This window comes from Chelonia mydas, chromosome 21, assembly GCF_015237465.2.
Source record: "Chelonia mydas isolate rCheMyd1 chromosome 21, rCheMyd1.pri.v2, whole genome shotgun sequence".
NCBI classification, from domain to species: domain Eukaryota; kingdom Metazoa; phylum Chordata; order Testudines; family Cheloniidae; genus Chelonia; species Chelonia mydas.
Genome location: NC_051261.2, coordinates 13,367,482 through 13,394,345, shown reverse-complemented (window position 1 = coordinate 13,394,345; position 26,864 = coordinate 13,367,482). Strand labels below are relative to the sequence as shown.

At 49.5% G+C, this 26,864-nt stretch overlaps 1 protein-coding gene and 1 long non-coding RNA gene across 2 annotated transcripts; both read right to left on the bottom strand.

Annotated features, from left to right (window-relative positions):
• Window positions 1-23,194, bottom strand: ALX3 (ALX homeobox 3). The gene is made up of 4 exons (XM_037885247.2): window positions 22,891-23,194; window positions 8,991-9,304; window positions 3,381-3,509; window positions 1-334 (listed from the first exon to the last, which is right to left on the bottom strand). Exons 1-4 carry the CDS (start codon window positions 23,192-23,194, stop codon window positions 17-19), a joined length of 1,065 nt encoding a protein of 354 aa, XP_037741175.1. The 3' UTR covers window positions 1-16.
• A 362-nt stretch (window positions 23,195-23,556) lies between these two features.
• LOC122463507 lies at window positions 23,557-25,680 on the bottom strand. The gene is made up of 2 exons (XR_006286954.1): window positions 25,395-25,680; window positions 23,557-24,986 (listed from the first exon to the last, which is right to left on the bottom strand). It is a non-coding gene; the product is annotated as an uncharacterized LOC122463507 (long non-coding RNA).
• Between the last annotated feature and the right edge of the window lie 1,184 nt (window positions 25,681-26,864).

The window sequence follows — 26,864 nt, the reverse complement described above, 5'->3', positions numbered from 1 at the left end:
GCTCCTTCCAGGGTGATCACGTGGTCCAGTTAAGCAGGCTGGCAGGCTCTTTGGATTTCACTCTCAGCGTGACCAGGCCCGGGGACTTGTAGTCGTTGTCCGGTGGGGGCTCAAAGCCGTGGCTGCCGAGGGAAGGGGGGAAGCCGTGGATGGAGTACAGGTTGTTGATCCCGGGGTGTTGGTTGGGAGAACCAGGGATGCCCATGAATCCGGCAATGTTCCCATGGGCATGCGGGTATGGAGACACGCAGGGGGAAGGGATGCTCTCAGGGGGCATGAGGCAGGGGCCTGCAGGGCTCCCCGATCCGGCGCTCGGCCACAGGTTATTCTGCAGCTGAAACAAGGGAAAACAGACAGACGAGGCTGGGTTAGCTGCTGACTGGTCTGGAGGGCGCGCTGTCCCTCCTGCATGCCTGCTGCGGGGGATGGAGTGCAGCTGAGTGCAAGTCAGAATTTCCATCCCAGGGGGAATTCCACCGGTTCAGCATCCCAGTTTAATCTTGAACTGACCCCAAACAAAATGTTCTGTTTCCGTTTTCCTAATGACCATTGAAATTTCGAGTCACAAGTGTTAAAATGAGTCCATTCAACATTAAACTGTATTCCCATGTGGGGCACGCTGCCTCTTGGGCGTTGCCGTTTGGGTCTGAGAAGGCCCTCGGTCTCTCCTGGATGCCTTGGATGGACTACATTTCACATGATACCCCTCCACCAGTGGGGAGATTGTGCAGGGGTGTGTACCCCCTCAAAGGCCAATTAACCCATCTGGCTGCACCTGCAGGGTGGGCCAGGCCTTATTTAAGATGAAGCCCAGCTGGGGATGGAGCTAAGTGGTAACTAAAGAGAGGAAGCCCAGATCAGAAGGGGCTGCATTATGAGAGGGAAGAACTGTGCGGTCACTCCCTGGGATTCGAGCGTGGAGAGATTGGAGAGTCAAGGAGGAAGCCCAGAGGGGAAGAGTTGGCCCTGGGATCCCCTCCTGAATCGAGAAGTCTGCTAGGAGGCCGAGAGATATATGGAGCAGGCACAGGGGTGTAACAGGCTCTGGTGATGAGCCCTGATAAAGGGGCAGGAGATCTGGACTTCCAGAGGTTGAGTCCAGGGAGGCATTCCTCTGAGGAACTGAGCAAGGGAAACTTAGGAGGGATGAAAGGTCAAGCCTGAGAAGTTGGTTTAAGTTTGGGATTTGTTGGGGGATTCCCGAGGAGAACCCTGCCCTGAACGAAGGGTGAATTTAGAGAGGTTGTGGGAGACGCTACAGTAGGACGAAAGTCCAGGAGACAGCAGTCTGAAGGAGCAGACCTTGGCTGCTGGGATAGGGTCCCTGGACTGGAACCCAGCATAGAAAGTGGGTCTGGGCTTCCCCCACCAGTCACTGGGGAAGGTGGGGAAGCCCCTGAGAAGGGGGATATAGACTGCTGGAAGCCCTGAGAAAAGGGTGTATACACCATGTGGCCCAGAGTTGGGGGCCAAAGGCCTTTTGTAATGATACTGGACTGTTCTGTGTTGAACTTTCTGTTCCCCTGGAAAGGATGGAATTAAAACGTGACCTGGCTGGAGGGCAGCGTCGCGAGAAGACAGACCCTGCAGGACCAAAGCGAGTGTCGGCAGAGGTGCTAGAGGGAAAAGCACTACTACACCATGCCCAGCCACGAGGGGGCGCTCCAGTAGTGAATTGACCCTTCTACAAAGATGTCATCTGGCCAGGAAAACTGGCCCATAGGAGAGCATGGGGGCATCAGGCCTTCTACCTACAACTCCCGTGAGGCAATGCCCCACAATAGAGAAATGCTGTTTCAAGTTGAATTGGCCCCAAATAGTTTGTTTCAGTTTTTCTTAACCAAAAATCAGAAAATTTCAGCAAAAAACAAAATTTCCTCATCGAAAATGTCAAATGTTGTGGAAACGGCATTCTCCATCGATAAATTGTTGGGAGGGAAAAGGGGCTGTCCGTAAATTACATCGCACAGTAAGGGGTGGCTGGGTCCTTAATTCTGCTCGTATGTTTCAGTTTTGCAAAATGTTTACAAGGGCTGGGCGGGTCTCGAAAATCAGCAAAAAAGGGTGTTACGTAATTTAAGGACACAATTTAGGTCTGGTGTTCCCAGGGCATAGGAGAGCCCTGGGGAGAACACTGCAAGGAGCGGTGGGTTCTTTGCTACATAACTCCCAATGCCGGAGCTGCACGTTCTTCTGGAACATTGGACCCGAATGCCCTGGAACATTCGACCCGAACCTGTGAGTGCCCTTAAATCCCACCAACTTTGTGTGATCGGGCACCTAATGAGAGGGCAGAGAGCAGAAATCTTAGAGGGTCCACTAATTACTGGGTGACATTCAATGGTAGAAATGGTCTTAAGTACTCAGTCAACACCGTCTTTCCAGTGCCCCAGAGTTCTGGTGTGCTTGGATACACGCATTTGGCACTCGAAAGCTAGGGGGTCACTCATGAAATTGATCATGCCCACGCTGTATGGGGCTCCAGAGAGAAATGATCACGCTCCCAAAGTCCTATTCCAGCATATGCAGTGGGTAGTGTAAGATCTGGGATGGAGTTTCTGAGACGGGCCAGGCTTGTCTTTAGTTGACTCTGGCCAGGAGCACTGGGGGACAAGGGAAGTGTCCCAAGGGCATTAGAAAATGGAGCTTAGCCAGTAACTATGATTTTTTTGTTTGTTCCTGGTGAGTTGGCTGAACTGAAGAACAAAAATAAAATAATCATTTGGGGTCAAATGAACCAGTTTGTTTCATTTTGAAGGTGTGGGGGGATGTTGTTTTTTTTACCTGTTAAAATAATTCATAAAAGTAAAATTGGAAACAAAAAGTCATTTTGCATCAAAACGTTTCATTTCAAAAATGTTGAAATGAAATGTTTTGACTTTTTCTGAAGGGTTTGTTTGTTTCTGACTGAAACAATTTGGTGAATTCGATGCGAAATGTTTTGGTCGACCCAAATCTGGATTTTTCAGGGGGAAAAAAATATTTAATCTGGAAAAATTTCTCCCAGCTGTCTTAGAAATATGAAGGGTGAATATGAAGGCAGCACCAGTTGGGCTATTCTGCTGTGCTTATCCCTGGTCTGTGGGGCCAGGGGCTTAGGGGGATATTAGGGAAGTATGAGATTCCCCAGTGAAGCCATTCAAAAGGCTTGGAAATGGGGCGTAATATGGTGTCGCTCTGATCTGCTGCATTATTCTCCCTTTATGAGGGAGATTAGGGGCCCCTTGTCTTCTCATTTACATGGTGTCAATCTGAAGTAACTGCATTGATTTGAGTGGAGCTAATCTAGATTTAGGCTCGTGGACGTGAAATCCTAATTTGGCGCAGCACGTTCTGATGAGGGTGAGGTCTGGCCACTGTTCCTGATTCTGTCTCAGTACCTGAGGGTAGTTTTCAGCCCTGGGCAGGGCAGAGATGTCGTAGGTGGCTGCGAAGGGATTTCTCGCCTCCTGGATTTTCCCATAACGTTCCCGTTTCCGCCACTTTGCTCTCCGGTTCTGGAACCAAACCTGGGGGAACAGTGCAAATCCCGGGTGAGCTGAGACTGTCAATCAACACAGAGACACTGAAACGGCCAAGGGTCAGACCCAGCAGGGACCCAACTGAAAGTGATCAACTTTAGACCTACCATGACCTTACGGGGGGGCAGGAGACTGGAGACACCCAAGGAATATGGGGCTTATGTTGGTATGTGTCTGGGCAATAGGGGGCAGTGCAGTGTCCGGGGTTCCTCTGGCATATGGGGTATTGTGTAGCGGACTCTGCCACTTTATTAGCACAAAACTTATTTTGTCTGGTAAGTGGGTTTAGGGGACCCTGCAGTGGAATGTGGGGTACTCGCATGCATTGGTTCCTATCTGAGCTATAAATGGGTCCATATGGTGCATGTGATTTTGGCGAGGGGATGAAGGCACTGGCAGGGTGAGCACTGGGCAAGCTTCCATCTTCCAGTGCACCTCGGTCCTCACCTGGCACCGCGACTGCGCCATCCCTATTGCTCTCATTTATGGAGACCATTCGGAGCGCTAGATTCCGTGGTGGTCTCCTGGGTTCATTTCTGGCCCCATTCGGGGTTGGTACAAGACCACCAAACACATTTCCACCCATGGCCTGACAAAAGGATTGAGCCCAAGTCTTACCTTAGCCCAGATGAAACCAGCTAGCCCCAGAAAGTTACCTTCCATTGTGATGTTGGTGATGGGCTGTACAAGCCCCACACCAGGCAAGAAGGGGTTGAAGGAACAGCTTTGGGGTCAGGCATGCCAACCATGGAGGAGAGGAGCCTTAAAAGGGAAAAGCCCATTTGAAGAGGGCCAAGCCCAGGGAGGTGGACAGATCTCTCCCAACTAGCTCCCAGCAAGAAGCACTGCGGAGCCAAAGCTGGCAGATGTTTACTGCAAATGCTACCCGGAGGATGCTGAGCAGGGCCATGGCTTATCCAGTGTCCCCCCAGAGAAGGGAGACCAGGGATGTGTCTGGGTTATTTTTGCATTGTGTCTGTCTTATGTTACCATTCCCCTGAGGGCTGGAGGAAAAGGCCTAGAGGCGGGCCACAGTAGGAAGAAGACTGGGGAAGAAGGAAGAGGTCAGAAGAAGCAGATCTTAGTCATCTGCTCCAGGGTCCTGGGCTGGAACCAAGGCTATAGAGTAGGGAATCCAGTCTCTATAGGCCACCATGGAAAGGCCTGGTGAAGGTCCTGGGCAAGAGGCATAGCTGGCCTAGAGTCGGTTTGGAGCCCTGGCACAAGGCTGCTGGACTGTTATTGGACTCGTCTCCCCCTTAACTCAGAAGGGGTGAGATTAGAAATTGACCTGGCTGGAGGGCTGAGTCACGGGACCAAGGGCCACCGGCAGACCTGAGGGCTGGTCAGTGCGGCAATGGAGAGGGAAAAACCAACAGCATCATACCCAGCCACAAGGCAACGCACTGGCTGGTGAGTCACTTCATCAAACTGATCCTTTAAGAGCATGGGCTGTGAGCGGCGGGTTGATACCGAGGCATGGAGCCCTTCGTCTTGTGGCCAGCAGATCCGATGCTGTGCAGGTCGGCAGCATCTGAAAGCCTTTGCCACGATGTGTCTGGTGGCTGTCGGTCCGGTTCCTAGCTGACAGGCATCTACAGCACACAAGGAGCCCTAGTGATACCATCGCTATCTCGCCCCCTTGTTGGCAGTCTCAGAGGTGCCAAGGGTTGAATGGACCATGGAGAGACGACAGCAGTAGGGCTGGTCCCTCCAGTTCATGGCTGAGGCTCATCTGTCGGATGGAGTTTGGAGCAAGCTTATGCTGCTTTCCCTTGCTGTACCTGCTCTCTGGATAACAAAAAGACTTCAGTCTCCAGGGCTGTCTGCCTTTTAACTGGCACTGAATTCAACAGCAGAAAGGGGGAAGACGTCCTTTCTCTCCCATAACATACAGAGCACAGGTTCCTGGGGTGACTACTTATTTTTATATCCTCATTATGGCCTTGTCTACGCCTACAAATTAAGTTGGCCTAGCTCCATTGCTCAGGGCTGTGAAAAAATTCGCCCCTGGTACGACATAGTTAGCTTGATCTTACCCTCTCTGTAGGCGCAACGAGGTTGATGGAAGAAGTCTTCCGTCCACCTAGCTGCTGCCTTGCAGAGAGGTGAATTAATTACAGTGATGGGAAAACTCTTCCATTGATGTAGGAAGCACCCACAACGCTGTAGCTGTTCTACTGTAAAATGGACCCACCCTCTGGAAGTAGTCAGATGCTTCCTATGAATAGCTGCAGCCTACAGGCGGTTACCACACACACAACCTCTATTCATGCGTTCCTGGGTCTCAGATTTCCCCAAGCTGCTTCTATTCTGATGTACTCCAGTCCATTAACAGTGAGTATATTCACAGGGGTCTAGCCTCGGCCTGGAGGAACTAGCTGCGGGTTCTCCATCTGATGGTACAGGCACCACTGGGATGCGGTGATGGCCCCAGCCTCGGAAGATGATGGCAGTTTGGTGCTATCTAGCAAGAAGCTGGTAACATTGTCTCTGGCAGGCGCTAGAGATGCTGAGGTTTCAGTGGGGCTGTCTCAGGAAGTGCCAGTCTGAGGTTGTTAGCACTTTAGTTACCACCTCAAATAACTGCATTCAGGGGAATTTCCCAAGATAGCATTGCGGTTATCTTCCTATGGGCTTGATGCAGGGAATCACTGGGGGAGGGTCTCTGGCTTTTGCTATGCAGAAGGTCAGACTAGATTATCATAACGGACCCTTCTGGGCTTAAAATCTGAGTCTATATCTAGGAGGGCCTCTCCTTGGCTGACCTCTTTCTGACTCTTCGCTTATTCCACTAGCTGCAGCACTGACTGTTAGAGATGAACCCAAGCCTCAGTCTGAGATCCAGGTATCCCTGAACCATTCAGATCCAGATTAGAACTTTCTGACCGGCCCCTAACTGTGTAACAGGCCAAACCAAAATCCTGAGACCAAACTCTGGGCCCTTTCAGATCTGGCCCTCCACCCCCATCTCACAACGTCCCGTTCCTTTAAACTCTACATCCATTTCTGCCCTGAGCTGGCAAGACACTTCACCTCCCTGTGCCTCAGTTTACCCACCTGTAAAATGGGAAGAATGATACTGACCTCCTCTGTAAAGTGCTTTGAGGTCTCTAAATGAAAAGTGCTGTATAAAAACTAGGAATTATTATTATTCTGTCCCCAAACCAAACAGCAGCAGCCTCCTTTCCATCACACTTGCTTCCACTCTCCTTAGTCTCCTACGACTGCTGCCACCAGGGGACACCACTAGCTTCTCCCCAGAACCCATCCTGCCTCAGAATGTGCTTCCCAGCTAACCCTGTAGCAGTGGCAGGCTGGGTGACAAAGCATATCCTGGCGGAGTCCCCGCATATGAGCGCTGGCTCAGACACACTGGACTGTTACATCCCCCTCTCTGCATCTCTCCGCTGACGGGACATTCTCCCTCACCCAGCATTACATTTGCAGACTGGCTCGTCCTCTACAGTGATATTTAATAACCAGAGTGGCGAGGCTGCGCGTATTCCTGTCCAGATGTGTGTTTGTAGCTCTGAGCGCCAGTTTCTCCCTGTTGCTTTCGATCATCACTCGCACTCACTTCATTTTGCACATTCCTACAGGCATTCCTGCAAGCCAACTTTTCTGGCTTTCCAGCGTGAGACTGAAACCACATGCCAATGCCTGTGGGGAGAGTTAACCCTGCTGATGTAAAGGGGGTGCGAGAGGAAAAGCTGGGCTGCTCCAAGCTGTATGCCCAGGTCTCCTTGGCGTGGCTTCTCCATTCAGTGAAGGGATAAGTTATCCACTCCAGTCCAGTCCCTATGCATGTCCTGGGGATGCCAGTGGTAAAAACCCTTTAGCTGGGTTGAAAGGTGCTGTATAAATGCAAGATGGTGCTGTTATTAAAAGAAAGACATTGAACAAGAGTTTAAACTTTGTTTGCAGAGTTGTTGTAGCCATGTTGGTCCCAGGATATGAGAGACACAAGGTGGGTGAGGTGTAGTATCCTTTATTGGATGAACTGTCGTTGATGAAAGAGACAAACTTTGGAGCCACACAGAGCTCCTCTTCAGATCTGGGAAATTTAATTATCACAGCTAAATACAAGATGGAACAGCTTGGTAAGCATAAGAATTTAACACATGTTGCAAGAGACCATTCAAGATGAAGAGGGCAATTAACACCTCTACAGTCACAGAACAAAGGAGGGTTAGTGAGTTACAGATTTTTGTTATGAGACGTAAATCCAGTGTCCATGGCTTTTAGCATCTTGCAAAGTTCTGAATTTAAGCTCCCAGGCCTGTCTTTAGAAGCTATTGTGCAGGTGTCCTTTGAGGACTAGGACTGAGAGGTCACCTATAGAGTGGTCGTTTTGTGAAAAGTTTTCACCCGCAGGTGACCGGGTGTGTTTCTTTTATGATTTTTCTGTGTGAGTTCATTCGAGAGCATAGTGATTGTCTGGTTTCCAGTTGTTGAGGCATTTGATGCAAGGGATAAGGTATGCCCCATGTTGTGATAGGCATATGTAGGACCCAGGGACCTTGAAAAGTGTGGTGTGTGTGGGGGGAGGGGGATTTATCATTGTAGCAGTAGAGATATGTCTGCAGGTTTTGCATCTGTTGTTATGACAGGGTCTAGTGCTGCTTTGACTTGGTGTGTCTTGGTCTGTGAGAAGCTTACTTCGGATAGTGAGCTTGGTGAGTCTGGGGGGTTGTTTGAAGCCAGAGGAGCGGGTTTAGAGAAGGTTCATGGGTTCAGAGCGGGTTCAGGATGTGGTCCCTGTCGATTATGGGCTTGTAATTGTTTGACGATACCCTGTGTGGGTTCCAGAAATTGGTCCAATAAAAGATATTACGGAGGGTGGAAAGTGGCAGAAGTTTAACAGCAGACCCTACAGGAATGCTTCTTGGCCTTTTAGGAAAAGAGGTAAAGATGGCTTTCATAGCCATCTGAGAATACAGGTGGACTTCAGGCTTGTGCCTAGGTCCTGTACAATGCCGAGCACTTTAGAACATGAGACGATTGCTAGAGAAAGATCGGTTACAATGTAATTATTCCGACTGGAATTTGCCCTGGACGCTGGGATTAACCAGCCTTCTCTAGGCCAAAATACCACAATGGGATATTTAATGGGCCCAAATGGCTGTGGCTCCCTCCGTTTTACAAAGCTGGTACTCCAGCAGCACAGCGCCCTATAGCACCAGGCTGGGTTCGTTACGGAGATAGAAGAAGGAACACCGACACTATGTAAGCATCTCTTGGCAATCTTCCAATCCAAGTACCAACCTGGCCTGCCCCTGCTTGGCTTGTACAATCCCAGGTGAAGTGATTAGTAGGGTGGCAAAGGCCACTTTACTTTGTGGAAAGGAGCAGGGGGCCTTGCAGAAATCATAGAAGATCAGGGTTGGAAGGGACCTCAGGAGGTCATCTCGTCCAACCCCCTGCTCAAAGCAGGACCAATCCCCTGCCTGCCCCTCGTTCCCTTACCTGGACCCTGGCTTCTGTTAGGTCTGTCCTCAGTGCCAGCTGCTCCCTGGCATACACATCGGGGTAATGGGTTTTCTGGAAGACCTTCTCCAGCTCTTCCAGTTGGAAGGTGCTGAAGGTCGTCCTGTTCCTCCTCTTCTTGTTCTTGTTCTTGGATAGCTCCATGGCGTCAGTGAGCTCAGGGGAGATGTGCTCCCTCAAACTGCCCAGAGAAGCAGCTGGGGAGCAGCTGAGATCAGGGGCTTCTTCCAGCTGGGCTCTGCAGTCTGTGGGCACGGGGTGGTACCCCTGCCCTTTGGCGCTTTTTGCTCCAGCTGCAGTGGGAACACACAGAGCAGTGGGTTAAGGAATCACAGAGCCATGTTGTTGTCTGCTTCCCCTACCCCTCAAACGTTGCTCTCTATGGATGTTCTAAACTATTCCGGACCCAGGAGCTTGGCTGGTGGCTCTGAATAAATTCATGGAGCACACATTCCAAGTTCCCCCTTAAACACTGAAACAGCACCACGGGTCTGGGGTGGGTGCAGAGAGATTAGGGCCTGTACTTCTGGGGGAAGATCTCCTCCGTGCCCCATCAGGCAAGAATTAAGGACTCCTGCAACTGAATGGCTCAGCCTTGGGGTGGGGGAAGGCAGGGCTGGTGGGATTTGTGGATGAAATCATTAAAAGGGGGAAGACACACCAGGACAGATAGTGGGTCCAAATCCATCTTGCCGACGACTGCAATATACCCAGAGGGGAAAGACTACTCCTCTGTTGGGGAATAGGTGAAAGCGCAGAGCCAGCGAGTGGGGCCCAGGTTTTCTCCTGGGGGAAGCCAATGAAGGGCTAGGGTTACAACACCTTTTTGGGTAGTAGACAGCGACTCAGGAGACCAGAGCTCAGTTTTCTGCTCTGCCACTGAGCTCTGTGTGACCTTGGGCAAGTCAAGCAACCCTGTGTCTCAGTTCCCCTTCTGTCAAATAGAGGTAATAGCCCTTCCTAGCTCCTTCCTTAAATAGTGAGAGTCACTTGGGTACTAATGTGATGGAGGCCACATAGGAATTCCATCATGATTTCAACAATTTCCATCCCACCATCAACCTCAGCCTGGACCAGTCCACACAAGAGATCCACTTCCTAGACACTACGGTGCTAATAAGCAATGGTCACATAAACACCACCCTATACTGGAAACCTACTGACCGCTATACTTATCTACATGCTTCCAGCTTCCATCCAGACCACACCACATGATCCATTGTCTACAGCCAAGCTCTACGATACAACCGCATTTGCTCCAACTCCTCAGATAGAGACAAACACCTACAAGATCTCTATCAAGCATTCTTACAACTACAATACCCACCTGCTGAAGTGAAAAAACAGATTGACAGAGCCAGAAGAGTACCCAGAAGTCACCTACTAGAGGACAGGCCCAACAAAGAAAACAACAGAATGCCACTAGCCGTCACCTTCAGCCCCCAACTAAAACCTCTCCAGCTGATCATCACAGGTTTAGAACCTATCCTGAAAAATGATCCCTCACTCCCACAGATCTTGGGAGACAGACCAGTCCTCGCTTACAGACAGCCCCCCAACCTGAAGCAAATACTCTCCAGCAACCACACAACAAAAACACTAACCCAGAAACCTATCCTTGCAACAAAGCCCGATGCCAACTCTGTCCACATATTTATTCAAGTGACACCATCATAGGACCTAATAACATTAGCCACATCATCAGGGGCTCGTTCACCTGCACATCTACCAATGTGATATGTGCCAGCAATGCCCCTCTGCCATGTACATTGGCCAAACTGGACAGTCTGTATGCAAAAGAATAAATGGACACAAATCTGACATCAGGAATCATAACGTTCAAAAACCGGTAGGAGAACACTTCAACCTTTCTGGCCACTCAGTAAAAGACTTAAGGGTGGCAATTTTGCAACAGTAAAGCTTCTAAAACGGATGCCAACGCGAGAAACTGCTGAGCTTGAATTAAGATGCAAACTAGATACCATTAACTTGGGTTTGAATAGAGACTGGGAGTGGCTGGGTCATTACACATATTGCATCTGTTTCCCCATGTTAAGTATCCTCACACCTTCTTGTCAACTGTCTAAATGGGCCATCTTGATTATCACTACAAAAGTTTTTTTCTCCTGATAATAGCTCATCTTAACTAATTAGCGTCTCACAGTTTGTATGGCAACTTCCAACTTATCTGTATGTATATATATCGTCTTACTCTATGTTCCATTCTATGCATCCGATGAAGTGAGCTCTAGCCCATGAAAGCTTTTGCTCTAATAAATTTATTAGTCTCTAAGGTGTTACAAGTGCTCCTGTTCTTTTATTAAAACAGAGAGAGATTCTGTTATCTGCATTGGCCTAGAGCATGGTACATGTGTGTCTCCTGTCAATTTAACAGATGGGATTAGAATTGGAAAGAGTACAGAGAGAGGCAACAGAAATGATTAGGGGAAGGAAAAAGCTTCCACATGAGGAGAGATTAAAAGGACTGGCACTGTTCAGCTTAGAAAATGAACGACTCGGGAGGATATGAGAGAGGTCTATAAAATCAGGAATGGTGTGAAGAGAGTGAATGAGGAAGTGTTATTTACCCCATCACATAACAGATGAACCAGGGGTCACCCAATGAAATTAATAGGCAGCAGGTTTAAAAGAAAGTGTACTTCTTCACTCAACACACAGCCAGTCTGTGAAAGTTGTTGCCAGGGGATGTTGTAAAGGCCAAAAGTATAACTGGTTTTAAAAAAGAATTAGATCAGTTCATGGAGGATAGGTCCATCAATGGCTATTAGCCAGGATGGGCAGGGATGCAACCCTATGCTCTGAATGGCCCTAGCTTTTTTGCCAGAAGCTGGGAGTGGAGCACAGGGGATGGATCACTATAATTGCCCTGTTCTGTTCATTTGGGGAGGGATAGCTCAGTGGTTGGAGCATTGGCCTGCTTAAACCCAGGGCTGTGAGTTCAATCCTTGAGGGGGCCTTTTAGGATCTGGGGGGAAAATTGGGGATTGGTCCTGCTTTGAGCAGGGGGGTTGGACTACATGACCTCCTGAGGTCCCTTCCAACCCTGATATTCTATGATTCCCTCTGAAGCACCTCGTGATGGCCACTGTTGGAAGACAGGATGCTGGGCTAGATGGACCATTGGTCTGACCCAGTGTGGCCGTTCTTATGATTCTAGGACAATTATTGACGATGTTTTGATCCCCTTGCCTCCAATTGGAATTAAGGGCACGCAGAGCCATTCATTCTAGGGCTTGCCCAGCTGCGTGCTGCTTCAGGGATCTCCGAGTCTTTAGCAACGGGATGGGTGAGGGATAATGAAGCAGGAGGCCGGGGTGTGAAATGAAGAGTAAGGAGGGGAGCAGCTGAGCAGTGGAGGTTGGTGAGATGAATGGAGGCTAGTGAGCGGGATGAGTTAGGCGGAGTGCACCTGCAGGGGCAGAGCCTCGGCTGGTGTAAATCAGCAACGGCTTCAAAGGTGGTGCACTTATTTACGCCCACTGAGGATCTGTCCCGAAGCACAGCCGAGATGAGATTGTCCCAGCCTGCCTAATGTGCTTCCCCCCACTCTTTCTCCATCTCCAGACCAGATGGACACAATATCTGTCTCGCCACCGATGGAACAATATCTTGCCTGGTGTGACGGCAAACAGACACGCTGCACAACCCTGACGCGTGGAGACGACTCCCTTCTTGCACGCCCTGGGTTTGCAGCCACTCAGCTACCGCCTTTGCAAATGTGCAGGAGGCCAGGGGCTCCCCAAAGATCTCAGTCTTTCTCCAGAAACTGTTTGGAAAGAACTCCCCCATGCAAGCGATCCCAGGGCCTTTGAACGGCACTGCCCAGGGAATCTATTTCCCAGCCCACATCAATTGTTTAAGGAATTGCTTTATACAAAACAGCCCGTTGGGGTTTGTGGCAATATATTTATGTTGCATTTTTCTCCCCCCCGCCCCGTGTCTGGAATTTGTACTGAAATGTGTTGGAGGGAATAAATCAGAGCCACATACTGAAAGAGGAACTCAGGCTGTCTTTTCCAGCCGCAAGCCAGGAGCATTCTCTTTAACACACACTTGGCTGCGATGGTGACAAGCAGAACACAAGAGGGAACCGCGCCAGTGGGGAAGGTCTTCTGGGGCCAGCCCCTCGGCTGGTGGAAATTGGCATCGTTGCCACCAGTGGAATGTTGTTGATTTTTGCCAGCCAAGGACCTGGCTCTTGGTCAGAAGCCAAAGTCTGAAATACCAGCGTGAGGGAGGCTGCAAAGGGGGCAGCAACCTGGCCTGCCCGTTCCAGGGAATGGCTGGTGTGTTGCCGGGTCAGGCCTGGAATGTTCTGGGGGCTGAATCTCGATGACTGTTCTCTGCACTCTTACCAACGCGGGCAGGCAAAACTTTCCCAGGTTATCCGGGGCTCTCGGTGGGGCTCACCCTGAAGCTGCAATGCCAGCCCATTTGACCCGCTCGGTGCCCTATTTCTGCATTGCCTGGGACATTTTACCCCCTCAGTCCTCCAGGGGAAAGTGGTTGCTAGGCAACTGCTTTCCTCACACCTGGTTCAACTCACCTGCAGGCTATTACTCTCAGCAGGTGCAAATGGGGCAAAGGGGCCCAGGGGAGGACGAGGACTTGGTCTCAGCAGATGTGGACGCCATGGAAGTTGGGGTTGGGGATGCCCAGAGGAAGCCCTGGGGCTGAAGTTCCTGTCCTGGTTTCAGTCTAGGGAATGCTTTCTTGCCTAAGGGCATCCAGCCTTCTGGGGTTTCCTCTCCCCATCACGGTCTCTTTCTCCAGCAGCAAGGGCCCCAGGTCACCGAGCTTTAACTTGCTTTCTTGATATTGGGCCTGATCCTGCACCACTGGGGGCAAATGGGGATTTTGGTCGTGGGCTTCAGTGAGGGCAGGATCGGGCCCAATATTCTTTGCTTATCAGGGTCTCGTATAGGTTGAATGGGATGGACCCTGGCTCCTGTATAGACTGGATCCAGTCTGGATTGAATGGGAGGGGCCCTGGATCCTGTATAGACTGGGTGGGGTGACCTGCCATTCTGTGTAGACTGTGTGGGATGGATCCGGTACGGATTGAATGGGAGGGGCCCTGGATTCTCTGTAGACTGTATGGGATGGATCTGGTACGGATTGAATGGGAGGGGCCCTGGATCCTGTATAGACTGTGTGGGATGGATCCGGTGCTGATTGCATGGGACAGGCCCTGGATCCTGTATAAACTGTGTGGGGTGACCCGCTATCCTGTAACGACTGTATGGGATGGATCCGGTACGGATTGAATGAGAGGGCCCCTGGATTCTGGACAGACTGTATGGGACGGGTCCTCTACCCAGGGTATGGCCTGCTGGCTTCCTTGCGGGCTATTCCTGTTCCGTCCCCAGGGTTTGTTTTGCAGCTGGGCTCACAGAGCGGCCCCAGAGCTTCTGCCCCTCCCTCCCCCCCAAGAATTTCTGCGTCAGCCAAGGCGAGGTGCCGCAGGGTGGCCGCTGGCGCTGGGGTGAGCCGCAGACCGGCCTGTCTGAAGGTGCTGGAGAGAAAGTTCCTTTCAGATGTCTGCTGGAAAGTGACTGACCCCAGCCCGCCGGGTGCCTGCAGCTAAGCAGAGCTTTACCTTGAAATATTGCATGAGATTCATTTGAATGGATCCATTGTAGCCTCTTTCTGTCTTGTCCTTCCCCTCTTCCCTCCTTTCCCCCCCCCCCCCCAATCGCTTCTCTCTTCCTTTCTTCCCTTGTCAGCCGGCTCGTCTGTCCCTTCCGTTCTCCGCACCCGCCCCGAAGTCCCATGTCTTTCCTCCACCTCATTTAACAAAACAAGAACAACCGCGAGGCTCTGGAGAACTAGAATGGCCGTCCAGGATCCGAATTTACACCGGATCTAGAGTCGGGATCTTGCACCTAGACCAAAACCTGGAAAAGGAAGGTCGATTCTTTCTTGTGTTCACTGGATGCCTTGAATCAATTTACAGAACTCAATCGATCGGAATTCGTGCACGTAACCCTAATAGGAACCCAGCGCCTCCCCTTTCTCTTAAACCGTTTCGAATTCGAATCGGCTCCTTCTCTCCCCGGACTAGGAAGTGGGTTTATTTAGGGATTTTTTTTCTTAATTAAACCAGTTTCGGGTTTATCCCAACAGCCGAGACTGAGTTAGTTGTTTTGATTAATTCCCGCCGAGGGCAATGTTTTCTGGAGGTAGACAACAGGACACTTTAGAGAGCTTTCTCTCTTTTCCACAGCTATGTTTATCGAGCTATTTCAAATACATAGCGACCGATATAGCAATTAAATTAGATACTTGGGATGGATAAAAATACAAGGTCCTGGGTTTTCCCAATTTTATTTCCCCAAGTCTCAACAGAGGCAAACATTCAGGATGGAAGGGCGATTAATGGGACAAAATTTAGCAATGTCCTTAGCTGAGATTATATTTTTAAATTTGCAACGAGGGGGTGACCCCAACTGTTATGTAAAGAGATGGGAGATTGTTCTGTTGAGCGTGGAAAGATCCTTGGGCTGAACTGATCCCCCAGATTAGGGTGATGTCCCCCCCAAATCTGATCAGCAAAATGATCCTGCCATTTTTCTCCAGCTGCTTCTCTTTAAAACACGCCCCATTTCCATGGGGTCTGCGGATTTATACACAGCAACACGGGGACCTAAATCAATCAGGCAGGGTAATAAAGAAAATCAGAGACGAGAGAAGAAGTGGCTCCGCGGTGCTGGAGAGTTTCCCGTGTGTATTTTGATGGGCTCTCTTGACTCAGAGAAGACAGACGGGTTATGAAGCTGGCAGGGTGAGCCGCTGGGGAACAGTTGCACAATTCTCGGGTTAAAGGGGAAAAACGTGGAGACCATTATTCGAGGGATGGGGGTAAGAGAGAAACTCTCCCGCCGTGGGGAGGAAATGGGATACAGGCCTGTATACTCAGCCATCACCGCGGTATCTGGGCGCGCTAAGAAGTCGAGAGAGACCTGGCCCTGCCCCCGTTAGCCTGTGGACTAACCAGGCATCAAACCTAGTCAATTTCACTCGTCAATGTCTCTTGGCTTACGCAATTCCTCCCTCGCCAATTTCTTTCCTTGGCCAAAGCAAAAATCGGAGAGGGGTTTTTTTTGTTTTGTTTTGTTTTTTTTATTGTACGTCCCACGCAATCTCATGGGGCGCTGGGGAAATAAACGGAGCAGAAAAGTCATCAGGGACTGAATGATTTCTACCCAGGACCCTTATGGGCGCGGGAGCTTTGTGTCTGTCCTTGCTCAATCCCAGGGCCAGCTGTGATTCCCCTCTCTGCTTTTGCACCAAAGACAAGCAAGGAAGCCACCCCCGCATGAGAGAGATCGGCTTCGGGAGACGAAAGCAGGGAAAAGCGAGAGTCAAAGTTTCTCTCTCACTTTCTCACACTTTAAATCGCTCCCTTGTCCCTCTGCACTGGCGGGCCCGTTTCTGCCCCCGCCCGCGCCCCTGTTTAGCGGCGAACCCCAGCGAGCCTGGTCAGAAGATTCTCCGCTCCCAGAATCTTCCCCCGTTTTCTTTTTAAAGGGGGAGCTGAGAACATGATTTGGGGGGCAGCGCTGGGGCTGCGGGGTAGACCTCTGACTACAACTGTCTCCTGATAGCGGGGAGGGGGCTGCCATTTTTCTTCCACCCCGACCTTTTCTCTTTCTCCCCCCCGCCTTTCTCTCTCCTCTCCTCTATTTGTGGTACCTGCTTCCCCTTTCTCAGGGGCAGAGTTGTTTACACAGCCTGCTGCCTGCCAGTCTACAAGGGTCCGTCCATTCCAACTGCTTCTAATTAAGCTCAAACTGTGTTTTTTATCAGGAGGGCTAGATTCAAAGGGCGCAGACATGAAGGGCCACGTAGTAAATAGTTTCCTACAGCTGACCCTGTCTGGCAGGGAAGGAAATCAAGGGCTAGGGATTGCCCCGAATTTGGCTTTAAGAACTAAATATTTCAAGACCGTCCAGCGGAGACTCGCAGAAAGATTCGTCCCAGAATTTATAGTTGTGCTTAGAGAAGCAGGGGGGCCTTTCATTTCAGCCCTGAGTTTCTAGTAATCCTCACCTAGGCTCATTTAGGAGGAAAGTGCCAGGGTGTTAAGTGAATCTGATGAAAGAGAAGGGGGGAAAGGATAGTAAAATGGAACAGATTTAGTGCGCACTTGGGTTCAATATGAAACACACAGACAGAGAGCTGCCTTTCTCAGAGAAGGGCGCACCTCTATAAATCACCGCGGATTGAAATGTTTCCACTGATCCAATTTTTCCCACGAAAATGGATTTTTTTTGCTGTTGTTGACAAACTAAACTGGCCATGGAAGAGGCTGGTTTGTGTTACAAGAAATCTTCTTGGGCTTCCCCCCGAATGAGAAACCAAAACCTGAAACTTCTGTTTTCAAATCACTTTTTTTCTTTTGGTTTTTTGCTTGATCAAAAACAGGAAAAATCCCCCCCAATGAGCCAATGAAATTAAAATGTTTTGTTTGATTTTTTTGGGGGGGTGTGTGTGAAAAAATATCGCATTTCTGACCAGCACTACCTAATCTCTCTATCGTGCGCGATGGATCGCCAGGTGTGTCTATGTAAAGACAAATGCAAGTGGATATGCGCGTGTGTGTACACAATAAAAGATCAAATCCAAATCTGCAGCATTTTGGACTCTATGAACATGAACGAACTTCTGCCTAGAATACAGAGAAATGTCTGACTTTGCATGAGACCTAAATTATTTTCATCTGAAGAATTGTTTACCCCTTCACACATATTTGTGTGGCTGGAGACCGAGAGAGACTGGGGATTAACAGACTGCGAATGATCGAGAATTATGAATAATTAGCATGTGAGAATTATTATTCTTGAGAATTAACACGTGATATAAATATGGACAGACATTCCTACAAGGAAATACTTCATCGAGAGAGGTACATAGAGGTTTGAAATTAATTCAGCAACTGGAACGTGGTTTCTAAATAACAGAGACGCAGAACCGTTCAGGGTTTTAGCCAAAATATGGGCACTGCTCTTCCAAATGGGATGGGAATGTCCTCGGATTTGCGTGGATATATTTTAGACGCACAAATGCTAGAGCCTCCGATGAAGGGAGCGGTAGCTCAGGAAAGCTGATGCTCAAATAAATGGGTTCCTCTCTAAGGTGCCACAAGTCCTCCTGTTCTTTTTGCGGCTACAGACTGACAGGGCTGCTGCTCTGAAACCTACAGCCTGTAGCTGCGCCAGGAGAGAGTGTTGATTTGTGAAGTAGGTAGCCCCTAGGTGAGCATACAAAGCAAGGAGAAAGAGAAGGATGAATGCTTGCTTCTCTGGCCCAAAGAACGGGGCTCTCCTCCCCAGCTTTACGGAGCAGCGTGGGGACAATAAGCCCCAGCTGCGTTTGCGTTTTGCAGGCTCTGGGGCGGCGGGGAGCGGCTCCTGCTCCCCCCCCCCCCGCCCCCTTCGGGCCTGCGCTTTAATGGAAGATTCAACAAATGCCCCGTTTTCTGCCTTTGATTTCAGCAGCGGGGCCAAGGTCTATGACTGGGCTGCTGGGATGGGAAACGGGGCTTAAGCTCATCTGAAGGGGAAAGGATTTACATGTTGGGGGGGGGGAGGAATTGCAGGTCGGGCAGGCTGGGTATCCATGTGTGGGAACCCCAACAGCACAGAGACACCTGATGCAATTGCAGGGCATTCCTTTCGGTAAGATGTAGTGTCATTATTTTAGTTTATTATGCTACTGCATTGTCACCCTGAGCTAACCGTTGGAACTCAGGGCCACTTTAACAAGAACAGTAACTGATCATTAACCGTTGGAACTCACAGCCACTTTTTAACCATAACAGTAATTAATAAGTGGCAGTGAAGTCCAGAGGTTATTTAATGGTGAAAAATGGAGTGAAAGAAGAACAATAACATTGGCCAGTCTGGATAATCTCTATGCGAAAGAATAAATGGACACAAATCTGACATCAGGAATCATAACGTTCAAAAACCGGTAGGAGAACACTTCAACCTCTCTGGCCACTCAGTAAAAGACTTAAGGGTGGCAATTTTGCAACAGAAAAGCTTCAAAAACAGACTCCAACGAGAAACTGCTGAGCCTGAATTAAGATGCAAACTAGAGACAATTAACTTGGGTTTGAATCGAGACTGGGAGTGGCTGGGTCATTACACATATTCAATCTATTTCCCCATGTTACCTATCCTCACGCCTTCTTGTCAACTGTCTAAATGGGTCATCTTGAGTATCACTACCAAAGTTTTTTTTCTCCTGCTGATAATAGCTCATCTTAATTAATTGGCCTCTTACTCCACCTTTTCATGTTTTCTGTATGTATGTGTATATATAAATTGGTTAGTCTCTAAGGTGCCACAAGTCCTCCTGTTCTTTTTTTAATAACTATATTGTTATGACTGAAACTCATTGTTGATGTTCTGTTATTCAATTATTTTAACATCAATGCAACCGTCATTGTTATAATTAATTAGCATTTGATTATTGTTATACTGGATGATTATTTTAGCTGTGGAATATTTTGTGTGTTGTTTATTCTAGTGTTATTTTCCTGCTGTCGTCAGCATCATCAAAGTTTGTTGTATGGGTAGGTATCATTATGTTGTTTGTTGTTTGCCTTTTATTAGGTTGCATTTTTAGCATTAATGTCCGTAGAGTATTATCCTTCATGTATATATTGTTTGTGTTTTATCATTTTCAAGTCTGGTTATTTTTAAGAGCTAGGTATTATGAAATAATAATACGTTAAAAACAATCCTATTCTAGATTAGATTATTATCCCCCAGCGTTGTGTTTTGGCTTGCAGACTGGTAGGTTTGGATTCATCATTATCTAACGCTATAGATCACCGGGCATTAATATCCAGGGTGGTTTTCGGGCCAAAGGATCTAAGGGGCTTTGCAGATTTTCAAAGCATTAGGACGCCATTCACAGTCAATGTAATGCCCTCGCCCTCCGTGTTTTAACCCCTCTCTGTCCGAATCCTCTTGGGCAGTAATCTGAGTGTATAAATAAGGGGATTTTAAATAGCGCCCCAAATGCCAATTATCCGGGGAAAAGACAGGGAGACAAACGTGAGCAGCGAATTGTCAAGACAGGAAAGTAGCGTCTCTTCTCTCGAAAGCTTTGTGCGATTGCCAAGGAGCCCAGAACTTTTACAAACTTTTACAACCTCCCTCGCACCTCGCCTCGGCTTTTTCCATTCTTTAGTTTCTGCACTGATTTCCCCCATCTCCTTTTGCACTGCTCAGCTTCTGAAACTGCCCTCTTCGCTGGTGGAGAAAATCATTGTGGTATGCTCGCTTTGCATGAAAAAAAGCAAAGCCCAGGTCCGCACAGGCTGCGGTGAAATCCCTGCTGCATCGAAGCCAACGGCAAAAATCCCATTGACTCCGGGGGAGCCCGGATTTGACCCCACAGTCCTGTGCTCCTCGTTCCCATAGACTTCAATAACAGCTTGCTTGCCTGAGCGAGGAAGATACAAGGGGGTTATTACACGGGATCCCCCAGTCTGCATCAGCAAAGGATGGAGCGATGGGAGCAATCTCCATCCAGTTCCTTCCCACGGTTTTCAGTAGAAATTACAGGCACTCTAACTTCTATGTATGTATAATATTCCTTTCTTATTTCTCCAGGTAAAGCCCGCACCAACACGGCTGGATTCTCAAAGTCCGAATACCCACACGCTTAACTTTGCCCACTGGTTCCTTGACTAAATCTGTCCCTGCGCCACTGAAGTCAATGGGAACTTTGGGAATGACTTACAAGGGGCAGGGTCTGTCCTACAGTGGAGACATTCTGCCCTCGCTGAAGTCAATGGCAAAACTCTCGGTTGATTTCACTGGGCTCAGGATTTCCCCCGTTGCCTGTAAAATTAAGCCCGTGCGTAAATCTTTGCGCGCAGGAGGCTGGCAGGAGCGCAATTCTTAATGAATTTCGATAATATTTGGCTGCACGATTTATGCAGCGTTGCACATCGCAGATGATTATTATGGTGATAATAAACCCCAGTAAGTTCACATCTATTGTTAAGCACAATGTTGATCGTGGTAATACTTAACAATGGAATAGCAAATAATTTAAGCTAACCTGGGGTCCATAAAACGAAAACTGACCTCTTGATATATTGGTCTCTCTCATTTCTCCTTTTTAAATCATAGGCAACATTCATTCACCAACTGACGTTTCTCTCTGTTTTCCTTTGTTTCCTAATATACCTTTCCCCAATTTTAATATTGCAGCACATGGGGGGACGGACGACGACCTTTTGTATCTATGACCAATTATTGTTAAAATCCAACAAATATGGAAATAGTTAGATCGATAGATGAAAAGGAAAGAAAACCGCCACCCAGAGTTAAATATAAATACGAAGGAAATAACTGTTCCAGCATTTCAGGAAGGGCTTTTTTATTATTATTATTTTAGACATTTTAGAAAGTGAATTTAAAAACACACACAAATAGAACCAGATGCGGGAAGGAGGGATATGATGTGGAGTCAGAAGAAGATTGAGGGGGAAAAAAACACTTTCCCTTCAAAGTTCCTTCGATTTCTGGTCTAGCTGATAACAGAATAAATGTGCAGAAGCCAAACAGAAAGAGAGGAGAGAAAAGAAAGAAGAATGACCGAGAAGGACTATGTAAAATATCTTTCTTTGCTCTATGCGATGCTTTGTCTATCTTTGAAAAAATGCAGGGAGTTTGATCCCGTGAGGATTATTACAATTTGGTGCTTGTCAATGCTAAGGAGAACCGGCAGAGAAAACAACTCGCTTGGTTTTCCTGGAGTATTAGGGGGGATTTCTGTGAATTGCCAAACAAAGTTTATTTTTCAGTTTTCAAGTTCAAATAAATTCCCTGGTCCTCTGTCCCGCGTTCCCCCCTCCCCTTTGCAAGCGAGAGGTGGGAATTTGCAATTTGCTCGGAGATCCCTCCGAAACCCCCCGACCTTGCGGGTTTGGCTTCAACGGGAGCTTTGCCGGAGGACTGCAGGGTCGACCCTGGAATCGAATGAAATGAGGGAGAAAACGGGACAGTTCTACCATGCAGGGGGGAGGGATGGGGGCGGATTGCACAGGTTCATTTGAGCTGCTTATTGCTCTGGAAAACAATGAGAGAAAAGCCCAGAACCGCTGTATAGTGTCTGAAATACAATCACTGGGCTCGGAGGGAAAATGCGAAGAGAAAGAAATAAGTATATAAGGAAGGAGAGAGAGATGAAAGAAAGGAACATACAAGGAAGGAGAGAGAGATGAAAGAAAGGAACATACAAGGAAAGAAAAAAGAAAGAAGGAGACGTACACTAAAGAATGAAAGAAAGAAACATACAAGGAAGGAAGGAGGGAGAGACAAGAAAGAAAGAAAGAAAGAAAGAAGAAAGAAAGCGGAGGACAAGAAAGACAAGGAAGAGGACAAGCAAGACAAGAAGATAGAGATAAGAAAGAAACACACATACAAGAAAGAATGAGACAGACATACAAGAAAGAAAACACGAGAGGAAGAAACGTAAGGAAGGAGAGACAAGAAAGAAGGAAACAGAAGGAAGGAAAGAAAGAAACAGACAGACAAGAAGGAAAGACAGAGAGACAAGGGAAGCGCTATCCCAGGAAGGAAGGGGGAGAGGAGAAACAGATGGCAATGCGTTTCATAAAAGGCTCTTCCTCCCCAGCAGTGGCTCTGTAACGCTTTTCAGAGAGATTGGCTAAGGTCACACAGTCCCCCCTCGCCGGGTCCGGCTGCCCCAGCCCTGGCCGTCGGTGCCTGTGCGCAAGGCCACCTTCGCTCCCAGCACGGCCCTTCTTACCCACCCCTGGCTATTCCTGCCCCCGGGAGGCCAGTGCAGGGCCCAGACCCCCCTTTACCTTCGGCCACGGCCTGGTAGAAAGCCTTCCCGTTGACAGACAGCGCCTGGTGGCTCGGGCTGGGGGACTCCAGGTATTTGTGGGCCGCTTTCTCCTGGGCTGGAGGGTCCGTGTCCGGGTAGCGGCCCGGCCTGGGGCTGAGCCGCAACGGCTGCGGGGGAAGCGGGTGATGCTGAGGGGGGGTCGGTAGCTTCTGGGTGCCCTGGAAGGTGCGCCGCTGCAGGCCTGGAGCTGGGGGGGCTTTGCCTGCGGGCGGTGGCGGGGGTGCGCTGGGGCAGAAGGAGAGGCAGCCCTGCGCCTCCATGGCCGGCAGATAACGGGGCTGCGGCGACCCAGCCGCGGCGCAGACTTTGAGCCGAGCGGGGAGGGATCGCAACCCCCCTCCCCCCTCAGAAAACCGGGCTCAGCCTGACTTAAACCACTAGGGATCCAGTCACGTGCGTCCCTCATCAGGTTTATTAACTCTCTAATCCCAGCCCAGCCCCCTGGGCTAAAACAGAGGGACCAGGACTCCCCCTGGGCCTATCCTGCCTTCCCTCTACAGCCCGGTGGTCCTTATTACCGCCCGCAGGCCTGAAGCGCTCCAGGGCTCCCCACTCCCCCTCAGCTTTCCTGGGACTGGCTGGAAATGCGCCGCCCAGTCACCCACGCCAGGTCTGTCCTTGTTTAAAGCTTCATCCCAGCCCAGGAAGGCACCCAGAGCTCCCAGCGGGGAGGGAAGGGTCTGGCAGCTCTCCCTTTGGCAAGGATCTCCTGGATTTGGCTGGAAGAGCTGGGGTGAGGGTCCCCTTATGGCTTTCCCTGGGCTTGTGTTTTAATTCCACGCTCTTTTTTGGTTTAATGACCAGAAGCCAAATAACCGAGCCAGCTTCTGCTCTGTGTCTCACCGGCCCGGCTCCACCGGATCTTGGAGACGAGGAAGATGAGATTTTTGGCTTTTCTTTCCCACGTCTCCCCTTTTAGTCAGTCAGGCCATTTTTTCTTCCGATCACTGGCACGTAATTAGCCTCCCCGTTTAGCTAATCTACACAGTTGATATTATAACAGGCTGTCTCGTCCACAGGCATACGTCCCACGCAAGCTGGCGGTGTGTGCTCGGTTACAATCTCTGTCTCCTTCTCACAGTATATGGAGCCGATGCGTATGGGACGCGCTTGCATTGTTCCATATTGAATATGACAGGCACAGAGAGGATTGCGGTCAAAAGGAGAACATGTCGTCTGAAAAATCAGGACTTTTTTGAAAAGGGGAAAAACAGCAAAACAACCCCGTGGTTTGTGGAAGTTTATTGCAGAGGGGGTCCAAAGGGGGAGCTTTTCCCTCTAGCTGGAGCGCAGAAACGGCCTCCCAGCCAAGCTAAAGCCGCCCAGGAAAGAGGGGCTTCCCTTTTCACTGTGCCACAAGGGGGTATTACAATGGGGGCGGGGGGGGCATTGTGTAAATGCAATTGACGAGAAGAGAATGGCATTATTCTTCCTCCCCTTCCAGAATCCACGGTCTAGGAGGGAAACGGACAGAGGTAAATCAGCCCGCACCCATTCCCTGAATGCAACACCGGCCCTCGCAGGGGGAGCCCTGAAGCAGACACCAGGGCTTGGGAAATGGGGACCGGCTGGGAGAGCCTGGTGGGCGGGGGAAGACGGAGACCAGAGGAGGACAAATGCTTCCTTTGAACTCCATCAGGGACACGCTGCTCCTGGCCTGGAGGGCGACTCCCCGCTCTGCCCCTGCAGCCGAAATCACTGCCATGGGTTCCCAGGGAGCCCGAATTGCACCCTGCGCCCGTGTTCGCCCCACACATGCGGGGGCCAGGGGAGCAATGGGGTTAATCCTCCCCCCTAGGCACGTTTCTTCTTTGCCGAGGGCCATCTGCTTTAGCCAGGGCCTCTGCCTGTCCCGGGGTCCTTGGCTGCACTGCACAGCAATCGCCGGCCCGGCTGGCTTGGCTGTATTCGGCATGTTGGTAGCCTGCTTCCCTTGCAGGGTCACGGTCTTCCCGGGCCAGGCTCCGCTGGGCTGGGGGCGGCTGAGCTCAAGGTTGAGTGCCTGCTTTTCTCTTTCCACTGCAACCGCAGCCGTCCGTCTCCTCTTCGACGCTGCAGGAGAGAGAGTTTGGAAAGTGAATCCCTGAGAGGTAAAAGAGAATCTCCCCCTAAAATTTCAGGGTTTAAAAAGAAAAAAAAAAGAAAAGAAAAAGTCCCTTGATATGAAAACAAAACCAACCAGCCAAAGCTCACCGAAACAAAAGGCAGCCAAACAGCCCCCCGCCGCCCCCCCCGACTAACCGATCAACCAGAAATAATAATAATTAATAATATGAATTCATAATAAATATTTAAAAGAAACATAAAACTTCCCAACGAAACAAATACGAATCATGCAAACAACCCTCCCGCCCCCCCACCAGACAAAAACATTCTCCCAATCCAAACGCCCAGACACAACAACCAAACACAATCAAATCAAAGCAAGAAAAACACCCAACTGGAGAGACAACAACCCACCAACAAAACAAACACTTTGTGATATGTACAGCGCCGAGCACGAGGCTCCATTGACAGGCTCCCAGGAGCAGCTATTGCAATACAATACATTTCTTCCTCTTCTTCCAAAGTTCTCCAAATCCCCCCCCCCCCCCAACGAACATCAAGAAGGGGAAAAAACGAGGAAAAAATGAGCATGAAAAGCAATTCAACCAGAACAAGAAACACCTTCCCCCGCTGTTTTCTTCCCCCATTTTATGAACATCAGGTTACAGAGCTTTCCAAGCCAAGGCGGCATTCAAGTGCCTGTTCGGTTTGGGCGAAGGGGCGAACACCTGTGGGCAGGGATGAGTAATGGTTGCAGGACAATAATCTTCAGGAGTTGGGGGTGGAAGGGGGGGGGTGCTCTTGCAGATTGCTCGCCAGTCTTGGGGAATAACACCAGCCAGCTTGGCACAAATCAAAGTGCTGACACCCACGTGAAAGAAGCAGGTGGGGGGGGGGGGAATGCAGCTCGTTACACACCTTGCAAGTAGGGAAGGGAAATATTTGCCTGACTTAACTGCAGCAAAAGTCTTGTGTTAATTACACCTGGAGGGAAGGCTATGTGTTCTGCTGGCCATGTGTCTGCGCCGTTAGCCCGTGGAAATCAATGGAAAAGCCAGCCACTGACTTCCAAAGGACTTTGGCTCGGGCCCTATGCTGGTAACAGGAACTGGGCCCTTAGCAGGGAGCTGAGAAACTGCGCTATAATTTGCAGGTAGGCTGGGGTTGGAATCAGGTCCCCCATGGACCAGAGAATATAATGTCTACTTATAACTTCATAGGCATTACAGGGTTAATAAGATAGTTACAGCTTTATAAACACAAACAGCTGAATGACGTAGTGAAACTCTGGCCTGGTCTACATTTTAAACAGACTGGCCTAGCGACATGTTGGTTGGGGGTGAGAAAACCAGGTAAGTGGCAAAGCTAGGGGTTGGGAGGTGGTGTTCCTTCTGTGGCAGAATGCCTCCTGCCGCCAGGGTAGGGCTGTGCTAGGCCAGGGTGAGTATACAGCATAAGGCCCTGTGGTGTAGCCATGGCCTAAAGCATAAGTGAATAAATAATAGCCGGATTACAACAGTGGTCACGCACTCTCGCGTACATCCCATGCCATCTCCTTGAAGTCCACTGCGTTAGGTCGAGGCAGAATCAGGGTTTGAGCCCGCAAGCCTCACACAAGCGAGTCATCCGTACTCAGGTGAGTGGACCCGGTGAGTAAGGGGCTGCAGGACCTTCTGTACGAGACCTGGGGAGTTCGCCTCAGCAAAGCACTTCAGCATGTGATTCAAGCTCAGGATGTGCTTTAGCGCTTTGCTGAATTGGGGCCTGTGTCAAGGAGAATCGGTGAGAATTAGACAAGAGTGTGTGGGCTTTGTGTGTGAGCTATCAGATTGATAGATACTTTCCTGAAAGGCTTTAAATAATACCATCTATCTATCTATCTAT

What these genes read in the sequence shown, in the direction of transcription:
- ALX3 (XM_037885247.2), bottom strand. Translation starts at nt 23,194, where the DNA reads ATGGAGGCGCAGGGCTGCCTCTCCTTCTGCCCCAGCGCACCCCCGCCA. An exon ending in CTACCAGGCCGTGGCCGAAG is followed by an intron (nt 9,305 to 22,890) that starts GTAAAGGGGGGT and finishes TTCCCACTGCAG; the next exon opens with CTGGAGCAAAAAGCGCCAAA. An exon ending in GGGCTGAAAACTACCCTCAG is followed by an intron (nt 335 to 3,380) that starts GTACTGAGACAG and finishes CCCTTGTTTCAG; the next exon opens with CTGCAGAATAACCTGTGGCC.